The 22,736-nt window shown below is 40.8% G+C and overlaps 1 protein-coding gene across 2 annotated transcripts in view; it reads left to right on the forward strand.

Moving 5' to 3' along the window:
- Positions 1 to 634: 634 nt before the first annotated feature.
- Positions 635 to 22,736, forward strand: part of PREP (prolyl endopeptidase) — a 108,827-nt gene continuing 86,725 nt past the window's right edge. For both annotated transcript variants that reach the window (XM_074819426.1, XM_074819427.1), the window contains exons 1-6: positions 635 to 872; positions 2,153 to 2,227; positions 9,111 to 9,244; positions 12,206 to 12,336; positions 15,111 to 15,320; positions 15,920 to 16,041. In XM_074819426.1, the coding sequence (XP_074675527.1) occupies positions 666 to 872; positions 2,153 to 2,227; positions 9,111 to 9,244; positions 12,206 to 12,336; positions 15,111 to 15,320; positions 15,920 to 16,041 (879 nt within the window). In that variant the 5' untranslated portion in view covers positions 635 to 665. The remainder of the gene's footprint in view (positions 873 to 2,152; positions 2,228 to 9,110; positions 9,245 to 12,205; positions 12,337 to 15,110; positions 15,321 to 15,919; positions 16,042 to 22,736) is intronic.

Below are 22,736 nucleotides of genomic sequence, written 5' to 3' on the forward strand. Positions count from 1 at the left end.
GCTGCACAGGCCAGAGCCTGCGCCAGCACGGGACTGGAGCCCCTGAAACCAGCCAGCCAGGCCGGTACGCTGGGGTGGCCATCCTCCCTAGGACTCGGTGGCCAGCTTGGCCTTTGCTTTTAGGGTGGTGGGGAGTCTCAGGCAGCTTGCAGAGAAGCGCGTTTGATGGAAACACACTAAAGGGTTGGGTGGACCTGGCCTCAAGCCACCCAAGCCCCCACCCGTGAAACAGCTGCCGGTTTTGGGCAGCGCAGAGGAGAGCTCTCCGGGTCGGGCCTGGGCCTCTCCCCTACTCCCTGTGTCAAGGCTGGGGAGCTGAAAGGAAAAAAAAAAAACCACCCCATGACTTTTCTTTTTTAACATTTACTATAAGGAGGATGAAACCCGTTGGCCGGGTGGTGAGGGGGAAACAACTCCTCCGTCGGCGCACGATGCGCCAGGAGGGGTGAGCGGCGAGCCAGGGCGGCACGCACAGGGGCGGGCGGGCGCTCTGCCCGCCTCCCTCGGCCCGGCCCGGCCCGGCCCGGCGCCGCCTGCGCCGCTCTCTGCCGCCGGCCGGTGCCTGTGCGGCGGCTCCCTGCAGGGGGCGCTGTGCGACTCGGCCCGCCGCCGGCGGCCTCTCTTGGCTGGGGCGGGCGGCGGCTCGTTGGCAGGGGGCGGATCGTATGGCGGCGCCGCTCCGCCTGGGCCGCGCTGCGCGCCTGCTGCCGGCTGCCGCTACGGTCCTAGCCCCAGCCCCAGCCCCGCGGCCGCCTCCGCGCCTCGCTTCATCTTCCTTCTCCTCCTCCTGTTCTTCTTCTTCCCGCCTCTCTCCGCTGCCGCCCGCCATGCAGGCCTTCCAGTACCCCGAGGTGTACCGCGATGAGACCGCCGTGAGTACGGCACTGGCCGGCGTGTGGCGGCCGCCGGGCCCGGCCGCGGGGGCAGCCTCTCTCGGCAGCCCCTGCGGTGCTGCGACGAGCTGCCTTGGGGAGGGGGGGGTTGGGGCTTTCTCGGCTTTCAGGTTTAAAAGGTCTCGGGTTTTTAGCGTCTGTGGGCCGTGGCGGCTGCTGGGGGCTTGTTAAAATCAGGGTTTGTGGCCTCTGGGCCGGTGCCTGAGGGCACGTCCCGCGTGTGCGAGGCCAGCGCCGCCGGCCGAGCTGAGCCGAGAGCCGGGCCGGGGCCACGGGGCGGCCGGCGGGGGCTGGTCTCACGGCCGTGCCGAGCCGGGAGCCCAAATCCCGGAACTGTAGTACCGCCGCGTGTTTCGGGGACATCCAGGCCTCCAGCTGGGCTGGAGTAGCACGCAGAGGAACAAGCACTCTATTTTTGTGTGATGGCACATCTGTAAAATAGTCCCTCTCCTTGTGTTCCCACAGTAACTTGATAGGCAAGGGTTACGGTCTAAGTTTAGCTAAAATGGGTTCAGTTTTCTTCTCCTTCCGAAAGGATTGTGCTTTAGGCGCCAGCCCAGGAATTATTTACAGAACTAACATCGCTTTTAAACCAAAACGTTTGCCGACGTGAGTGAACACTGGAAAAACTTAAGTATTATTTTCATAGTTGAGCAAAAGACTGAACTATGCAACTCCTAACGGTAGGTATCTAGTTTTATTTTGTATACTGGAGGAAGGAAGGTGGTAAATTCAACCACGTGGGTTAGGGTTTTTTTTAAGTTTATGTATGTATTTTACTTGCATGTTTGTGAGCAGCAGTAGTAGGTAGGGCTAAACCAGAGACGATTAATTGCATAACTCGAAACTACATTTTGGGTGCATCGAGCGATCGGGGTTTGTGATTTGACTTGAACACCTGGATTTGGGGGAGGGTTTGGGTTGTTTGGGGTTTTTTTAGGGGTTTTGATTTGTTGTTGGGGGTTTTTTTTATTACTTATCGGTCTTGTGGAAGGAATTTATGTTCATGTTCTGCATTTCTCTGGTGCTCTGTGTTTTTTCTGAGGACAGCTCTGCTGCCTTGGTGCCATCACCAAAGAATGGCAATACTAACAACTCACTTGGGAGCAAGTTGTTGCTTTTCGCTTCCTTTGCTTCTTAGCACTGTATGCTTTTGTGAAATTCCAAATACCCTTCACCTTGATGACTAGCATTCCTTGATGACTAGAGTTTGCTTGTGTGCATGTCTTTTTTTAAAGTGTTGTCTTTTATAAATTTAGGTCTTGGATTACCATGGCTGTAAAATAAGTGACCCATACTGCTGGCTTGAAGATCCTGATAGTGAACAGACAAAGGTAACGTTTCTTTGTACAGGAATGGTGTTTTGACATGGTTCTCTTTTATAGACTAGGTTCATGGGTATTCTGTTTTTGAAGGACCTGCCAATACTTTCTGAGAACTTACATAGTGAATGTAGGTGTAGTTCATGTGATATCTTACGACACCAACAGCAATGCCATTATTTTGTACATTTGTGTTAATGGGGGAAAGACTGGAACACTTAGTATAATCTAGATCACAGAATTTGGAAAACAAAGGCCTTGTTTATCTTGCACCCATTTTTCTTAGACAATTTGAATGCTCAAGGTGGTGTTGTCACACTGAAGAGAAACACTCTGATTTTAAAGCACTTCATCCACTGTCCTAAGTACATCTAAAGTTGCCATAATGAAATAGTTAGGAGAAGATAGAAAACTCCATTGGTTTGCTTTCTTTGTACAGTGACAAAGTGTGTGAATGTATCTTTTTTTTTTCCTTTTTTTTTGAAATCCTTTTTTTAAAAGAAAATAATGAAACATTTTCCTCCTGAAGTTATGCATTCTTAGTGGTTTTATTACAGATTGCAGATGTTGCAGTGTTTTCAGCCTGAAGTCTGGTGTAGCTAGACTGTGCTGCTGGAACTGGTCTTTTGCTGAGGAAGAATACTCAAGAATAATAAGTATGGCTGTGATACAGTTCCTCATGGCATAGGGAGTTGCAGGGGTGGTGGCCAGAAAGTGGTAGGTGGCAGTGTGGAGGGGTTTCCTCTGTAATGGCTAATAACTTTGTGATAAATGTAGTTCCGGATCTAAAACACTGGCGTCTGTCTAGTATGTGTGATTGTGTCAGGAAGATGGAGGGCAGGATCTCCGTTTAAAAATGTCCTGCAAGGTGGCTTTCCATTAGTGAGATTCCTTCCAGGTTCTCTCGTGTATGTGCTTCCATAATACATTTTGATGAGCTAGAGATTGGTTGACTAGAATTTATTGTAACTGTCAAGAGCAAGATAAAATATGTACAGTTAGGATCCTATTCCCTACTTAGAAATGTGACAGCAAATATATAAACTCAGGTAGATTAAAAACGTTCATTTGAGACCAGGTTTTAGTGAAAAACTCCGCCATGGACGTTAACACTGAAAATTAGATATTTAGTAAGTTGTGAGTATTTTAATTTTTTGATTCTGGCATCCTTAAGAAACAGTACACACAGGATAGCTTTGTGCCAGATTCAGAGGGATATAGGCGTGGGGAGGTATGGTTATGTCTGTCTTCTATAGAGACCTTACAAATACCTATTAAAGTGGTTTTCGGGATCCAGTGGAAGAATTGGGATTGAGAAAATGCCAAGACCTGACTTTTTGTGTCCCTGTGTTCTTGCCACATACTGTGAACAGGTTGGGTGAGAATGGTTGGAGGAAGCTGAATCTCATTCTCCAGAGGTTGTAGTTTATATAGGAGGCAAAAAAAAGATTGTGGGATTATAACATCCTTGTAAAAATGCAACAGCCCAGACACAAGATGTCACACTGGTGGAATGAAAATAATGTTAAATCTTACTTGCCTACACTCTGAAAAAACACACACCTTGTCAGAATTTTTCAGTGCAGCAGTAGTATGGAGCAAATAGTGAATAGAGTTCCTGTGTGTATAAGTACGTATGACATCTTTTTCTGAAATTCCGGGAGTTACTGAACAAAGGGAATTATTTTGTTGTTCTACCTCTGTCATAGAAGAGGTCAGAAAAAAATAATTTTGAAGTGCTAAACTCCTTTCATCTACTTTATCACTCACTTTGTGCCCTGCAGCAGAGGTTGCTGACAGGCACTCTTTCTTGCTAGCTTTTCCTAATAGTTTTATCTCCAAGTTCTTGAGATAGTTTGGAGAACTCCTGCAGAATAGCCGTTCTGCACCTACCAGGTCAAAGAATAACCATATGCTGGTATAGAGGCAATTGAATGACATGCAGGCTTCAGAGAGAATTTGGAGCATGCTTTGTAAACTTCTCAAGCCTTCAGGTTGCTGACCTTGAGACCTGTGTGCTTCCCATTCTTCCTCCAAGTTGCTCTCTTTATGCATGCCTAAATGTCCCAAACCTCCATTTGTTTTGAGGAAAAATAAAAATATCCTGTGTACACCTGCAACAATAGGATACCTTTACTTTTCTACATATTAAGTACAGAACTAGAAGAAGAATTCCTTGGTCATCCATGCTTATCTGTATGAAAGAGTCCCTATTTGATTCCTGTTTACAACACACTTGTTTGATTTGAGTATGTATAACAGTGAAAATTCTGGTTTATGCCAGGAGTGAAGACTGAACGTCATTCATTTATTAAGTTAGGAATCTTTTCTCATATGCAAACAGTCACAATTATTTGGTGTGTGCCATCGAATAAATAAACATATATGTTGGAATTCTTCTTTTCTAGACTGAGCAGAAATACTCATGTCAAGCATTGGTGTGGTCACAAAAAATAAATGGGTAGGCCTCACTTTGTTTCTGTGTTGATGTGAGTCAGTGAAACATCAAGTTTACTATTTCTTGAAGCATGGAGAGAGAAGCACAGGCAAGTGAGATGATTGTTTTTAACGCTGGAATTTTTGTGGTAGTTTCACCTGATGTCCACTGTAGGGTTAACAGGACTGGGACTGAAAAAAAATTACCCACAACAGCTGTGAGTATAAAGAATTGTGCTACTTTTTCCTGTGGCTAGCCCAAATGATCTTGTGGGCTCTGATAGTTAGCAGCTTACAAACAAGTGAACATAGAAGGGTGGGACTTTTTTGATTGGCTTAATCAGTTCTTTTTGCAATGAGAGTAGAGTGCAGATGGTCCTGTGTCTGATCCACTGTAGTTTGCAGGTTTACATTAAGTCAGGTGGTTCTGTGGTTTCTCTCTGCCCTCACTCCCCTTCTTGTGCTGACCTGAGTGTTTCTGTTCCCCCCCATGCCTGGGTATAGCCATCGCAAGGTGATGTTCTGGGAGGGGGAGGCCTTTGGCAGATTCGTTTTCTGTTGGCACACACGCCTAATTTAGGTCATTCCAAGGCCACGTGATAGTTGGAACTAAGATGGTTCAAGAATGGGATCTTTCCTTTTCTAGCAGCCCACAGCCTACTTTTAATTAGGTGAAAGTCAAATAGGTCTAGAAATTTTTCAGCCAGGTCACCAAGATGATCTTATTCCATACACAGTGTATATATCTGCTATAAAAAGGAGGTTATTGAAATCTGCAGGTGTCTTAAGCAGGACTGTTTCTTGTCAGATGCACAGTCTTAGAGCTGATTAAGACAATCATCAAGCCACATCCTCAGTCTCTTGTGGAAAAGCTGTTGTTCAAGAAGTATGCGCTTCGATGTTCACGATCTATGTGCTTTACTATATCACTGTTTTCCCTGTGTGTGCTTGGTTGGAGTAGTCACGCACAGCTGTAAGCAAACAAAACTCCCTTGTCCAATATGTAAATAAAAACTTTGCTCAATACTGAAGTAAATGCTAAGAGGTGAGCCACCAGAAATCTGCTTAGTTTTACCTTGTAATACTTAAAGGTGTGTACCTTCTTGTAGGAGTTGCACTGAACTACCTTTTACTGAGAAGATATATATGAAGATTTTGGGGGTAACTATTAAACTGTAAATACTTTACAGGTTAATAACAAAGACTGCTGTTAAAACAATTTCTATCTTAAGACTTCTCCTTGGAAGGCATACTGTGAGTGGAAATCATTATCTTGAGAGAATAGCTTAGTGACATGTGGAAAGCTGATAGGTTGTAACAATGCATGGTTAAAAAATTTGGGGGTTTTAGATGAAATTTCATGGGGTTTTTTAAATAACAGTTGGCCTGGTCAAGTAATGGCCAAACACTTCAGCATTGAGTAGAACATCTGTACTCTTAGAACAACACTTCAGAAATTCTTTTGCTTTCCAGATACCATAAGCATATGCCTTACTCAGACCCTTATTCTATCCTTTCTTCTGCTAGCAAATTCTGTTCTGGTTCAAACCTTGTGATAGGTTGTCAGGTGCAGGTTTCTACAGGTAAAATAAGAATCTTTCTCTGTAGGCTCATGAAGATGTATAGAGTTACTATTAGCCCTATGGCCTGGGTGGCATCTGTTTAGGTCAGTGTGGTGGATGGAGTTGTTTACTGTGAGAGTTTCTGCTGACATCTGTTCCTGTACTTTACCTAGAGCAATATTTCAATTATGTATTGCTTTTTGAACATGAGTGCAACCTTGTGCTCGAAAGCGTAAGAATAGACAGTTTCCAAACTGGACTAGTGGACTCAATGGAAGTCTTTCAAAAATTCCTACCTCCTTTTTCAGATAGCAATGGCATTCTCTTTTACAAATAGTCTTGGAATCTTTGGTGCATACTAAGTGGAAATGGGAAAAATATATTAAGTTCCTCTAAAAGCAAAATTACTAGTGATTCAGTTGTGAGCGCAATAGTTAATATGTAAGCATGCTCTTGTGCAGTGAATGTTTGTGAAGAAAAGTTTGTGTCTCCTCTTTGAATATCGGTAATGAAAGCAGATGTGGTAAGGTCTGACTGCAGTTAAAAATGGTAATGCAGAGTCCCTTGCAGCAAGGTTACCATTTTGGTTGAGTTACTGATAGATGAAACAAAGATGTGGGCCAGTTTGTGTCCACTAAATGCAACTGAAAAAAGCTTTTGCCCATCCAGTACAATGGATTGTTTTATACGTGTTTTATAAGACATCTTTTCTCTGAAATGTCACAGCACTTTGAATAGTTAGTTTGTTTGTGTAGCATGTGGTGTCTAGATTTTTGTGTATGTGGTCTTTGAAATTCATGTGTTTGCATTTAGAGAAATTCAGATACACGTAATTCTTGGGTAGATTTGATTAAGTTCTGTCATGATCTGATGGGAGGGAACAATTACAGCAGTACTGTATGGAAGCTGCATGCCATTTTGACTTACCACTGGGATGTGCTGTGCTGCCGTGCTGGGTGTTAAAGCTGTCTGTGCCAGTATGATCCTCAAAGGGAGAACAGAAGCAAAAATTGGTCTTCCCTTGACAATGCATTCACCTTTTTCCTTTTTCTCGGGATTGCTTCCTGACTTGATCCTTGCTGGTACATAGAGTCCAACTTTGAGTAAAGGTTCAGAAGTCATCACTGTTAGCCATCTGTATCTTTTCTTATCTGTTCTTTTTCAGTGCTGTAGTGCTTGCTTTCTTGTGTCGTCTTTGAGTGGTGACTTGTGTGTAACCAGCCCACGTGTTTTTAAACTAATACGTTTCAGTACTTAGCCAAGTGCTATTAGGGCATTACTAATTCTGCACTCACATGTTTAAAGCTTATCAGTTCCTCTATGCTTTGTTAGGCATGAACAAATACCTCTCAAGTGGAGCTTGACCATAATTAATGCACTTTCTCCTCTACCTTTTGGCCTGACAAGTCTCTGAAAACAGCTGGGCATGTAATGCAGCTCTTGACTGTGCAGTGCTGTGGCAGTGAGGCAAATGGGAGGGAGAGTGTCTCTCTGTTTGCCCCATGTGCTCAGTTCTCACCACGTGAAATGTCTGTAAAATGCTACCAGAAGAGTTTTATGTTCTATTCTTTCCTTTTTCTCACCTGAAGAATTAAATGAGTAAACACTGAGAGCATTTTGTAAATGTGTGACAGGTACTCTGTACAGCAGTTGGCTTTTCTGAAGAACTGTGAAACACAAGTTGTGGAATATGGATTGTAGCCCTGCTGTTCCTGTGGGTCATGCCCTGTGGTGAAGTGTGGTTCAGATGTTAACATGTGTTGATCTGTTTGCTGCATGATAGATTCAGGACAGGTAGAAACAATAGCCTCTTTCAAAGCAACTGGGAAAGAGACTGTGTAAGCAAGAGGTGAGTGGACAGGGTTTCAGGCTGGAGGCAAGAGGCTGGGGTCCGAGAGTGATACAGCAGCCATCATTGTGACATCTGGCTGTGAATTACAGTCTCACGCGCACTGTCCTGTCCTTCCTACTTCATGTTAGAGACAGAAAAGCATGTATGTCTGCTTCTTAGCAGCTGTGGTTCACCTTGAGACACTTAGGTATTAATTTAATGTTAATGTACTGTACTATAAATAGGGATGGTGAAACACCAGCAGAGCACCAGTTTTTCTATGCATGCCATGGGAGCAGCAGCCTCTAACAAACAGCTGGAGTGGTAATGGTTTTGGCCACTGTCATTAAGTGTTTGTAGTGGGGAGGTGGTGTGTTTTAAAGAAACCAGACTCCTCAAAATTCTCTTCTCAGAAATTAGGCATTCTTGCCTTTTGTAACTAAGAACTATCTGTGGACAGTACTTTGGCCTTTCAAAGAAATACTGGCTGGGATTAATCCTGTGTGATATGTTAATAGGATGAACAGATGGTGCACATGATGTTTTGTATCATCTTCCAGCCCTTCACAGCCCCTGAAATGATAGTGCTGTCTGTGAGCAAAAGGGACTCTGTTCGTTATCGATTTCCTAATTTTTTTATCATAGAGTATTGGAGTATTGTATATTTGTGGTGAAGTAAGGGAAAATGGTATTTCCTATGTATATACTGTAAGTTAGCTTTTTTATGCCATTTCGGCAAATATAAGGAGGGTTTTTAAAAGCATGAGGTTTGGAGTTTGTTTTTAGAGGAGAATTACATGAATCTGGCTTCTCCTTGGCTGAACCACTGGTTACCCCAGTGCATGCCCTGAAGAGATGTTATTCAAGATAAAAGATCAGTCAGGCTTATTACAGTATTGTGACATAATGCAAATAAGTAAGACCCTTCAGGTGTGACACTACACAACCTATATGGGGGGGGGAAAGATGTCTGTGATGCATTGCTTCAGAAAATAGTGTTTCCTGTAGGAAACATGTATTTCTCCTTGAGTTCATGTCTTTTTTGGGGGGTATTGTTTTCTTTCAGGCATTTGTGGAGGCTCAGAACAAGCTTACAGTACCCTTTCTCGAGCAGTGTCCTGTCAGAGGACTGTTCAAAGAACGAATGACTGAACTCTACGATTATCCTAAGTACAGCTGCCACTTCAAGAAAGGAAAAAGGTATGCGAGGAATGTCTTTGGTGATGAATGTGAAGCAAGTCAAAAGCAACTACTAGTTAGGAAAACAAATTATAAATTATGTTTGTATTTATTCCTTTATAGTTGGGAAGTAGGAAAAGTAAATCAATGTTAATACATATGGTTGCATGATGCAGAGCATAATGTGCTTGACTCTCCAGTTCCCAGTCATATTGTTTTCTTGTTGTTTTGTCTTTTATTTTTATAGGAAGATTTGTGAGTGTCGATAGACAACTTTGTAGAATAACTGTTGTAGAAGTAAAAGTTTGAGGAATTCCTTTCAAGGTTGGTCACTGTCAGTATAGTTAAAGGCACCTCATCCTGAAAACAGCACAAGTCTGTCATGTGCATGTTGTTCTAAATATTTACTGAAATACTGCTCATGGGTTGGTCATACTTAGAGCAACTGGTAGGATTTTTGTGTAGTCATAGCCAGTGAAAAGCAGTGGGAATTCCCTTGTGAAAAACAGCTCCCGTATCTGCAGGGGATAGGGAAAAAATAATTTGGAGGATTTAAGGCAAAAAGATCTTCTAAGAGATAAAGAAATCCTGCTATATTCCAATACCTAGCCTATTTACATCCCTGTTTCATTCCTGTGGCTAGATAAAGAGATGGTGCTTCTGTAGTTTACCCAAGGTCTGGAGACTGCGGCTGCTACTCAATTTTATGTGACCTCTTTCAGAAACACTAGCAATCTCCTAGAGTAAGAAAGTAAAGGGATGAAACTGCTAGTTAACTTAGTAACATCTAAAGATTGTTTTAGCAGTTGAAAAAGAGGTAGTGCAAACAATCGGCCATTTTCTTAATCATAGGCAACGCAAATAGTCTTTTTCAGTATTTTCAATTTGTTTGATCCTTGTTGAGTGGGCACTCAGATATGCCAGGTGTGTTTTCACTGTCATCCACAGGAAAGAGCAGAAGATGTGTCATTGCCTTAAGATTTCTGCACAGATATTGATGGGAGATCTGCTGCTCTTTAGTTACCTGTTCTATGCTGTCAGGAGGGTGTGGGTACTTGTTACTAAGGAAGGGAAAGTCTGTACTGTGTGGGCTTTTATGAAAGTATATTGTGGGTAGTGAACCCAAGCTGATGCTGATTTAACTTGTTGCTGATGTGGCACTTGTCAATGTATAGAGGTGTGAGGTTTAAGCCCAGAAGCAGTGGAACTGTTCAGGGCAGTGCTGCACCCGGGGAAGTAAGCCTTGTTGAGCGAGTCAGGCAAAGCTTATTAGTTTGTATGTGATGCTCGTGCAGATGTAGCTATGCTGAATCTGATTCTGGAGCAGGCCTGGTCAGTGACTGCTCTGGATTTGCTGATGCATTCTCCCTGTGCAGTGCAAACATGCCTGAGTGTGGTTATCTTCAATGCTGATAAAGCTTGATGTTTCAGAAGTGCTCATGGCAGTGATGAATATAGTCTCCACTAGAGATAGAGTCTTAATTTGATGCAGCTGACTGTCCACCAGGAAGAACATTTATGCCAGGAGCTTAATGTGCTTTAACTTACGACAGTACTTTGATTTTAATAGATGTCTTTTAAGTTTTTCTGAGCATTACTCTATGTCTCGGAACATGCTGAACTTAAGTCACAGTGGTTTAAAAATCATACCAAAACGCCATATATCATGGTGTTTGAGGAGATCAAAAGGGCTCTATCGAGTAACAGTAAGGGGCAGGAGGAGGAACTATTCTATTTGAAGAACTATCTTAACTTCCCATGACACTTAGAAATTCTTAAATTTAATTACTCCAGTTTTCTGCTGAAGAATAGCTGCTAAAGGACAGTGTCTCAAGACCTGTTCTGTAGAATCTGCAGAAGGCAAGAGTGCCCAGGGAGGTGCTGTGACTGTCGCATAGTTTGACCTTTGCTTCCCAGCTTATTGCCCAGCATTGCAGAGGTGAAATTGGCTAGAAATTGCATGGTCAAATGGAAAATAATGTATCTTTTTCTTCTATTCCTTTGAATCTTTCAACTTTGTCACTCTCTGAACATTATTGTTAGTATTTGAACCTATTGTTCAGATCGTTAGCCAGGCCTTTGAGTATAGTTCTTCCTTCTGGGCTTACCAGGTTCCCATGCTTGTATCCAAGTACTGGACAGTCTTGGGAAATACGTGAACTTATGTTTAGGTTTGAACATTACCCCATAAATTCCCCTGTTCCCCCAGGTGAAGCTTCTATTTGATTTGTTAAGTCATGGGTTTGTGTGGTGAAAGTCAGAAGTTCTATGAAAGAAGAAGAGTGTAGGTACCTATGAATTGCATAGAAGAGAGTTATTTAATTTCTTTGAGCTCTGTAGTGTCTTATGATGTGAAGAGTATCCCTCACTAAAGAGAATTCTGTAAATCTCTGTTCCTACAACTTTTTAAAAACAGTTTTAGGGACATTGGAAAATACAGATGAAACAATTTCAGTTCTGTTTCATTTGAACATCTGTCTGCCACCTGATACAGATTGAAAGCAGCAATATGGATGACAAAGCTTAGAATATAGGGGATGGGAATCTGTGCCTATACTTGTAACAGAGAAACACTAAGGCTGCCAGAGCTGTTTAACATACAGTCATGTAGATTTATAGTATACTTCGCTTTGTTTGGAATGCACCTTGGCAAATGCAGCTTCTATTTTTAAAAGATGTTTTGGATGCATCCTGCAGTCTCTTCACATTGGGATGAGAGACCTCTAATTTTTAGAGGCCTGGAAATTGGTATCTGGACTTCCTCTCTGCTAAGAGGGAGAGAAAGGCACCTACAGAGGATGGTTAAATCCCTGGCAGCCACAGAGGAAGCCATGATTCCTACTCTGCTGTGAAGCTTGTGTTTCCCTTATATATTTACCTGTCTTTTATTCACTTAATGACAATCTCATACAAGTTTTGCTTGCTTGCCTAACTGAAAATCTGAGTTCTTCCTACTTATTTTTCCCTCTTGCATTCTTTTAGGTATTTTCACTTCTACAATACAGGACTCCAGAACCAGCGAGTTTTATATGTACAAGACTCCTTGGATGCAGATGCCAAAGTTTTTCTTGATCCAAATAAGCTTTCCGATGATGGCACTGTGGCTTTACGAGGTTAGTGAGACAGCAGTTCCTGCTGAATGAGTCTGGGTCTTCAGCAGAAGTTGGAAATGGTTTCCAGTTCTTCACCTATAAAAGTATGGCTAGAGTGGCTTGTTTTAATCAAAGTAGTCACAATAGCCATATGTGGATTTGTATTTTGTTTCAGAAGAACACTTCTAAATCTACACTGTATTCATGATTGACTTGATTCAGTTTCTCAATGTCTTTTTTCACAACTCTGTAACAGGTTTCCACTGAAATATGAACAGATCTTGAGGGTGTCCATAGCAGAGAAAAAAAGTTCATGTATTTATACTAATTCTCTTAAAATTGTGTTTTGCATCTTTAATACAAGCCAGTAAGTTCAAGTAAGAGACTGTGAAGGAATGTAGCATTAACTTTTATGAAAATCAAAAAATTACTTGTGTTCACCAGGGCTTTAACTTGTGTTAGCTGTCCATTTTCCCACTCCCTGCTGGCTTATTGTAGGAGCAAGCCTCTTAGACCTGGAAGTCCTTTAAGTCTGTTCAAGGCCAGTTAATAAAAACAGAGGACAAAATTAGTGGATGCTTCTTTATGTGAGACCTAGTTGAAGAGAATCAATATGTTGGGGTTTTTTTAGTGAGAAGTCTTGCCTTAAACTGTGGATATAAGGAATTGGGTTCATATAATATTTCTGTATTTCTAAAAAGCTTATGACAAAGTCTCTTTCCAAATGCAGTTAGAGAAACAACAGTCATGGAACAACAGGGGTCAACTCTTGGTGTTGATAAATAATTGATTTAAAGGCAGAGACAGGAATAACTGATCATCTGTCAAAGTGGAAATCGCCAGTAGAGTTCTCTCAAGGACTATGCTAGGACTTGCACTGTTCAGTATGTACATATATATTAGAAAAAGGAATGAGCAGTAAGGTAGAGTTTGGTGACAATACAAAGTTATTCCAGGTAAAGGCTGAAGAATGACTGAAGAGCTGCAGGAAGACCTTAGCGATAGTGAGTGGGCAATAAATTAACAGGCAAAAGTCTCTGTGCAGATACATTAAGTGATGCACAGGGAACAAACAATCCTAACTTCATTTGTAGAGGAATGGATGGAATGGACTCTGAGCTGATCATGACCACTTGGGAACAATTCTTAGGCTGTAATAGATAGTTCCATGAATATGTCATCCTGGTTCTTGGTAGCAGCCAAACAAACACATCAAATATCAAAAATGATTAAGAAGGAAACAGAGAACAAAAAAGAAAATGACGTTACATTAGCAACCCAGGGGTTTATAGAGTAGCATCAAATACGAAATATAGTTCTAGTCCCTTTGGCTCAAAAGGGGCTCTGAAATATGGTTCAGAGAAGGGCAGTAGGAACAATCAAGGGTATGGAGCAAAGGTCAGAAACAATTGAGTATGTCCAGATCAATCAGCTTGGAAAAGGGACAGTTTAGTAGGGATGTAATAGAGGTCTAGAGAATCATTTGTGGCATGCAGTAGCATGGAGAGAGTGAATACGGATTGGTTAGTCCTAATTTTTCTATTACAAGAATGAGGGGATATCAGTTGAACACAGTGGGAGTAGAATCCAAAGCAAGCAAAAGGGGATGGTTCATGCCCCAACAAGTAGATTTGTAGACCCCTTACCAATTGATATTGGCGGTGCAGAAAACTTACAATGAGTTTAAAGGCAAGCTGGGCAAGGTCAAGGAAGAGGGAAGCATTGACGATTATTAATCAACTACTTCATGGAAAAGAAGTCCCCTAAGCTAAAAATGGTCAGAGGCTGTACAGATATTTGAGGGAAGTATTACATGTGCTTGCACTGTTCCTTTGTAGGCATCTCATTGTGGTTATTCCTGAGGATAGCTGGGAGAAATCTTGTTCTGAATCAGAATGGCTGCTCTTATGTTCTTAAGGGGGAGAATATGTTAGGGTGGCACAGTAGTGCCTCTCAAACCTATGATTTCTATGAAATGCAACTTTTTTTTGTGCTTTTTTTTCAGTAGTTACTTTCAGGTCTGTATAGGCCTGTGATAATTCAATCTCTTCACCTGAGTTGATTTTAAGAGTGAGTTTGATCCTTATCAACTATGATGGAAGCTCTCCTGAATTTTTGCCAGAATCATGTTTTCCTCACAGTTTGGATAGAGTGACATGTATCAGAGAGGTCTTAGCTGAGAATACTGGTGATTAATCCATTTGTGTGCTAGTGGCAAATTTTTCCAGTTACTTCAGTTTTCATGGCTTTGCAAGGTCTAGTTTTCAGCAACTCCAATCATTTATTTCAGGTTGCATTGCTTGCATGTCAGTTTCTGTTGACTTCTTTGGTACTGTTTCTCTCTTAAAATCTTACTTTAAGTTCCCTACCTGTGTGCATTTTCAGTCTCCACCTCTACCCCCAAAACTCAGGGAAGTAGAAGAATTATTACTCAAATCATAATTCAGATGTTGGGCATAAGCAATGTTATTGAACATCCGTATCAAGTATGCATGCCTAAACTCAGTTCTGTGAACTACTTGAGAAGTCTACAGAGACTGGAAAAGTGCTGTGAATCACAAATGATAGCAGATGTAGTTTCTTACACTGTCTTTAAGAAAATAAACCCTCTTCTCTCAGTGTTTGGTGAGCACAGTTCTTTTAACTACTTTTCCAATTTTACCTCTCTTTCGTTGGAGTTTGGCTAGTGTGTAGTAAAATAAAAAGCTGTGTGGCAAAATAATGAAACAGTTTTTTGAAAATACTGATTCCTTGTGCTGGTTCTTACTTCATCATGTTTGGTTCAAATTTCCTAGGTTATGCATTCAGTGAAGACGGTGAATACTTTGCGTATGGGCTGAGTTCTAGTGGCTCTGATTGGGTTACTATCAAGTTTATGAAAGTAGAAGGTCCTGAGGATCTTCCAGACACACTGGAGAGAGTTAAATTCAGTTGCATGGCATGGACCCATGATGGAAAAGGCATGTTCTATAACTGCTATCCAAAACAAGATGGGAAAAGTGATGGTATGTATGGCTATACTACTTGCATGCTATGTGGAAGCAAAATGACGTTTTTGGTAGATTGGTGCAACAAATAATTAGCAAGTAGTAGTTTATACTGATATAACTAGCTATACTAGTTTATACAGTTAGATACCAGATTATGTCTTGTATGACCAAAGCCTATACTCATTTAGTGTGAGTATCCTCTTATCTGCCTGTCCCTCTCTTTCTCTTAAAAGTTTGCTGCTCCTTTTCTTTTTCTCTGCAATGATTTACTTAGCTTTCATACAGGGTGTTATTGTCTGGAATTTGATGTCTGGTGACAGCTTACTTAAATGTCTTCCCCTCATGCATTTGTGTGGGCATAGGTGAACTGGCTTGGGAGATGGACCTGATGAATAGCAATCTGGGACATAAGGTTTTTGTTAGTGATCCAGATTAATTCATCTGTGGTTCACAGCACAGCAACACAAAATGTTTATGCTAGCAGAACTCAAGGAGCAGCAGACAAAGTGAAATAAAGTGCTGAGAAGCATCAGTAAGGAAGGAATTTAGCAGCTTTTATTATAAGGCAGTGATAGTGAAAAGTTTAATTGGTTTAAATATCTGCATTTCACTAGGCACTGAGACCTCCACTAACCTGCACCAAAAGCTGCATTATCATGTATTAGGAACTAACCAGTCAGAAGATATCCTGTGTGCTGAATTTCCCGATGAACCGAAATGGATGGGTGGAGCTGAGGTATGGTAAACACCCTGAAGCATGTCATCGTTATGTTCAGTTTTTCAGATTCTAACTACTGATAGTAGGTATAAAGTGGAAAACATTTTATTAAAAGAACGCTTTTTATTAGTGTTGCAGAGTTGACCATTGAACTAAGAATCATTGATAAGGTTGCTGAAAATAAGACTATCTAGTTTGCTTTAAATCAGTCCTCAATCATGTAATGACACAATCACATGCCCTTTTTCTTCATTGAGCACACTTCTCCCTGATACACATTCCAGAACAGAGAAGGATCATTTGATGGACAATGTGTCACTGTTCTTGTTTCTTCTTAGTCAGTGCTGAGCCCCAGCCTTTGTTTCCCATGCAAAAAGCTTATTTCAATAATCAGCATGTGTGGATATTCCCTACTGTGTGTTTATTTTGTTTCCATTTGTTTTCATATGTCTTTCCTGAAAATGAAATGCACCCATTCTACATACTTGAAGAATGGAGATATATAGGTTAAAATCTGTTAATACTGTGTGTGTGCACAGTTGGAGGCCTTTAAGCTTCCCTACAACAAGCTTTATCAGCACAAATATGGTGTGGATTGTGTTATTGGAGATGGAACAAGTGACTGCTGGAATTGATTTCTTAAGCTTATTTTGTTGAATTACTACTATATTGTGCAAAATCCTAGTGAACCAAAATGATAGGTAACTATGCTCTGTTCTCTCTTATTTGAATGATTCAAATGATCCTAAGTTTTTTAATTAATGTGTAGTTTATACTTAGATTTAACAGTGCTTGATTGAGTGCACTGTTCTAAATGCTGTGGGAATGTAGCGGTGGTCATTCTGTTTATCAGGGAACTGACATTTTTGCAGTGGATAAAAACCTGTTGTAGTTCTTTGTACTCTCCTAGCTACTGTATTTAATCAGTACATTTTGTTTCTATATGGGGTGTCTTGGTCTGACAGTTGATAAATATGATATGTTTTTACCCTGATTTGGGATATTCAGTTCCTGGAACTAGTCTTCCCTGAAACTATACACCTCTTTTAAAAATTTGATCATCAGTCTGTGTCACTTTTCAACACATGAACCCGTGAAAATGTTGAGGGTTTCTTTTCTGTGGGCTGCTAGAAAAGAACAGTTCTTTCAAAGAATTTGAACAGAGGGATTCAAAATGAGACGGTGAGTGAGAACGTGAAGGGCTCCCCAGCAGAGTGACCAAATGTCCGGGTTTTGGCTGGGGTAGAGCTAATTGGGGTTTTTTTTCTTCCTTCTTAGTAGCTAGAACAGTGCTGTGTTTTGGATTCAGTATGGGATTTGATATGAGAAGAATGTTGATAATGTACTGATGTTTTTAGTTATTGCTAAGAAATCAAGGACTTTTCAACTACTTGTGTCCTGCTAGTGCGCAGGTACACAAGAAGCTGCCGGGGAGCATAGCCAAAACAATGGACCCAAACTGGCCCATGGAATATTCCATATCCTCTAACGTCATGCTCAGTATATAGATAAGGGTTGATCAGGAAGCTCTGCTTGGGTTTTTGGGATGGTGGTTTTGGGATTCTTTCTTCTCTGGAATCACTAGCTGGGAATAGGCATCAATGAGCAGGTGGTGAGCAATCACATTGTGCATTACCTGTTTGTGTATTCTATTATTACTATTATCATTATTATTTTCATTTTATTTGAATTATTAAATTGTTTTTATCTCAACATATGAGTCTTCTTACCCTTACCCCTCCAACTCACTCCCCTGTTCCCCAGGGTGGGGGGCTGCGTGATGTTTGGCTGCCGGCCAGGTTTAAACCATGACAGTACTTTTTGGCACCTGAATATTGGTGTAAACTTGCAAATGGGGCTTTGAAATGTTTTTTTTTTTACCATTCAAAAACTAGTCAGTTCTGTTGAGTTTAACTGGCAATAAAATGAAATTTGGAAATCATTATCCTTATCTTTCCCTAGTTCTGTAAATAAATGGGCTTTCTGTTGGTGACAGATGTCTTGTGAATCAGTGGATACATCACTACAAGTGATGCATATTATTATTATTGCTTTGCAGTGTCGTGAACTAAACTACACATGTTGTTGTGAAGGCATATTCCTTTTCCATGGGGGAGGGCTGTTGCAGTCTGATTTATTAGACTATACAGCTTTTTAGGGTAGTGAAAGTTTGCAGTCTCAGATGGTATTAATTCCTGTGGAAATGATGTCTTCTGTATTAGGTGTAGAGGTACACTTGTCTTAAAGGTAGCAAAACCTCTGAGATAATAGCACACTAACGGAGCCTTTTCTTATCTAAGTTGAAGAAACAGGGCTGGAGAATCTCAAGATCAGAAATACAGAACTGAATATGAGGAGGACCATGGAAGAGAATTCATGGTACAGTGCTTGTAGTGAGTAGCAAAGAGTTTGCCTGTCCAGAGCACAGAGAAGCAGTCGTCCCGCATCTCCTGGCTCTTCTGTTGTGAAAGAAAAGCTTGAGGCAGCTTTAAATGTAAAAGTAGTATGTGTTTTTCTGATACCAGATGTCTCAGGTAATTTTTGTGATTAATGAGAATATATAGCCCTTACAATCAAAAGGTCTTTGGAGTGGGAAGAACAGACTGGTAGTAGTAACTTTTGCTGTGGAATAGGAAAATAATAGAATGTAGTGCAACTAGCAGTTCTGAAGCTACAGGAATCGAAAACAGACCCATAAGTACTGGGAAAGTGGGAAGGGTGGTGAGTAGAGAAACACCTCACTGCTCTGGGTTGTTGTTTAATAAATTTGTATTGCTGCTTATGACTGTTCTGTTGACGTCTAGAAGGCGTAAACTTCCAAAGATGTTGGTATTTAACAAGAAATGCTATTTTAAGGAGAAATGGTAAAGCTGAGATCTACCTTGGTAAATAATCATGAGCTTATCTAAGTGAAAGTACTTTAAAACAGCTGATATAATCTGGAGTTCTGCTGTGAGCTCCAGCTGTAAAATGTGGCTCTGTCATCCTGAATCAAATGAAAAGTGGTTTTTAATGGTCAGGAAAAAACATATTCTGCAATTAAAAAAACCCAAGCCAAAACAATGCAATTGCAAAATGTGCTGTAGGTTAAAAATCTTCTTTTCAGGCCATTCAAACAAGTTTTCTGGTCAATTTTTTTGAAGTATGTGTTTGAGAAAGTGGAAGACCACAAAGTAATGGGGGGAAAATTAAAATATCTTTAGTAAAAATCAAATTATATGGCTTATTGTCACTGTCCTGAATATTCTTACTTGGTGCTAATGTACTGCCACAGATTTTAAAATACAGCTTTGCACAGCTCAACATTTTATGAAGGTCCACTTTCATGCATTCCTGTCAGATTAATAAACAAATGTTTTTATTTTACAGGGTCTTGTGGGACCAAATAGGTAAAGACATTTTGGTTCTTTTATGTTTTACACAAGCTCCAGTGAAGACAGCTGGATTATGGTGTGGGTGGTCTAGTCTCAACTACCAAACCTTTCTCTATAGTGGGGGTGGAGCTTGAACTTCTGTACTCAGGTTTAGAGCAGAATTTGCAGGTCTCACAACCATTGGGTCGAGGGAGAGAAATACCTTGCTTGCAGGTGAAAAGTGCCTGACAAGGAGATCCTGCAGAGACTTTGAAAGTAATAATGTTGCCATGATTTAAAAAAAAAAAAAAAAAAAAAAAAGAGTAATCTCAGGTGCACTGTAGGAAGTCGGTGTGGTGTGTATTTTCAATGGAGAGAAGAAACTAGGTTGCTGATTAGGACAAAAGAGGGTTGTGTAAAATTTTGTCAGCTTAATACATTTACAGGACAACATGCAAGAAAATAGCTTCAGGTTTTTTCCTCATTACACATTCCACTCCAGCCCCAAGTATGGTTGATTTTAAATCTGTGGTGCTGAAAATGGTGTTGGCATAGAAATATAGATGCATTTCCAACTCCTTACTTGAATGGATTGCTTGTGAGGTAAAAAACCCCTGTTTATTGTTAGTCAGATACGTAAGTTTTGTAAAAGTCTATCAAATCATTTTGTTAGTCTAGAAAAAGCATATGTATTCCTGGAACAGATTCTAGGGTGGTGGGGGAGTTGGGAAGAGCAGGGATGGAGGCTTTTTGAATAACATCCCAGTAGAGGGCAGTCTGGTATGAAGATTTTTAAAACCTTGGCAATGTCATAGCTGCTCTCAGAAAAAAGGAGCTTCCCGTGCTTCTCTGTTTAAGTAGCATGTTCTTGCTTCCTCTGCAGACTCACGGAGCGTATCTGTCTTTCACAGCCAGACTGTTATTCTCAAAGTTAAACAATAAGTTATATAAGAGCCTTTCACAGTTGGTAGTGTTATAAGTCCCTATGGTACTGGCAGGAAAGTAAACAGGAGAGAAAGGAAGCGGTGAGGGGAACCTTTCCATCCCATTTCTGCCACCAGTGAAACAAGTACAATTTTTCATGTTGTCTAACACACATTGTCCCTGAATTGACAATTTTATTTTATTTTTTTTAGAGCTGTCAGTTAACATCAGTGGTTCTCAGCCAGGAAGGTGATCTTGCAAATGAAATTCAGAGCACAGAGGAGTAAGCTGTGCCAGATGTGTGCTGCTTATGGTGTGTTTTCACTGCAGGAATGTGCAACTGCAGCATCCACATAGAAAGAGTGAGCAGCATGAAGGGGAAAGGCTCAAAACATTGTCAGTTTGCTCAAGTGAAACACTGCTGGATGAAACAGGTCTATGGGAATTTTTCTAAAGCCTTACACTATCTTTGTCAAGGCTGAATTTGGAATAGAAGCTTACTATGAATATCTTCCTACCACCCTGACAATAGCTCTGGAGAATTTTACCATTAAGAAACAGGCAGGCAATATTTCTCAATATTTCTGGCTGCACATGAGGCTGTGGTAGAAGGTAATCTCTTACATAGCCAGGGTCCTGATGCTTTGGTGCTTTCATTGCACTCAAAAAAAAAAAAAAAAAAAGGCAAACTGAAAGCCACAAGAAAAATGATGATGATTGTCACTTCAGAAGGCTACTGATTTTTACTCTGCTAGATTTAAGAAAGAGAATGCATGTAAATAAGCATGTACATATTGCTGTGTTTTTCTTCTGAACAAGGCTGGCTGGTGTCCCGCTGCAGTTGAAACAGTCATAAGCACGATGAGCCTAGGGACAAAATCCCAGTTTTCTGGCTTTGGTAGGTCTCCTTCAACCCCAATCTTAGAAGTGTATGGTCAGAATAGAAATGCTCTTTACACCAGCTGTCATCAGAGGTTCTTTATACTAGCACCCTCTATCTGAAATCCAAGAATAAATGATTGTCTGGAATAAGGTAATTGAATTAATGCCCAAAGCAATTTTTCTAACCCAGAGAACGGAGGGATAGCACACATCAGCATGTTGTTTCCTTATAACCAGGCCGTGTCCTTCCTAGAGTATGTCAGGCCTGCTCCTCAGAATATGGTAAGTGGTTTCTGTTGGACCTGATCTTGAAATTATGCATTAATGTGATCACCCATCATTAGGGCTTCTGAAATCTAGTTGATTAAACCAGTATGATGCAAATAGAAAACAAAACCAAAGCATTTGTAGCCTTTAAGTACCAGTGCCAGGAGCCTTGGATTGTGCAGACGGTCCTAAGAGGTCGCTTAGTGAAAGGCAGTTCTTGCCTCAGCCTTATCTTCTCGAAAGACTGCTAGAACATAAAATGTGATGGGAGCTATATGCAAACTTCATTCAGTGACTTTGTGGCACCACTGCAAAGATAATGTTGGAACATAGCTTAATGTTCCTTTCATTACCAAAAAAAACCACATACCCCTAAAAAACCAACCCTTCACAATAATTTTATCTAATGAAAAAGTTGTTTCCTATTCTAAGAAAGGAAATAACTTTGCTTTTTCTAATAGTTAATAAAATTGGAATTCGAAAGGCTGGGAGATTACAGTTCTTGACTTTGTTGTTGTGCAAGCAGAACTTTGTGGCACGGGGGCATGTGCGCATCTGTGATGTTAGAACACTTGAGGCTGTTCAGACAGTGTAATTGCTCTCATCTTTCACTGACCAAATGTTTCAGCAAGTTCTACAGGAATTTTTACTTACCACTCTCTGTAGAAGGCATGTACTTGTGGTTTTTGTGTTCAGTATTTTACTTTACCTATCTGATGAGAAGCTTTAAAATACTGATAAGTAACACAAGGCAGGTAATTTCTGCGTTGATCTGAAATGTCTCTTGCATGTATATTCTTAGTCAAGTCATTCAGGTTTGGTGGTGTTATGCAAAAATCTTTGTGCAGCATGTACCTAAAGTTTAGGAAGTAACTGCTGTCATCAGTCTGTTTTATTGTGGCAACTGGGTACATTTCTAAATGAATATTTTAAAAAAAAAAAAAAAAAGTCTAGTCAGTCACTCTGGGTGGTTTCAAACTGTTACATAGATAGTATATAGTGAAAACTGTAGCAGTGTTAAAATGCAGCTTATTGATGCTATGAGTTTTTAATTTCTAGCTTTTAATGCCATGCATTGCATGGGTGCATCTTTATTGCCACCCACCTTGCCTTCTCTGGATGGTTTGATCTTCCCATGACTGGGTACATGGAGTCCAGTTACTAATTTAACCATTTGGCTCTGTTTGAAAGCTTTGATTCTGTCTGATTTTTGTGAGCTTTGATTTTTTTGGCATGTGATTCATTTGCTCTGTTTCATTGGAAATGCATTAGATAGCAATGACGGTT

Source organism: Strix aluco, chromosome 3 (genome assembly GCF_031877795.1).
Source record: "Strix aluco isolate bStrAlu1 chromosome 3, bStrAlu1.hap1, whole genome shotgun sequence".
Taxonomy (NCBI): Eukaryota; Metazoa; Chordata; class Aves; order Strigiformes; family Strigidae; genus Strix; species Strix aluco.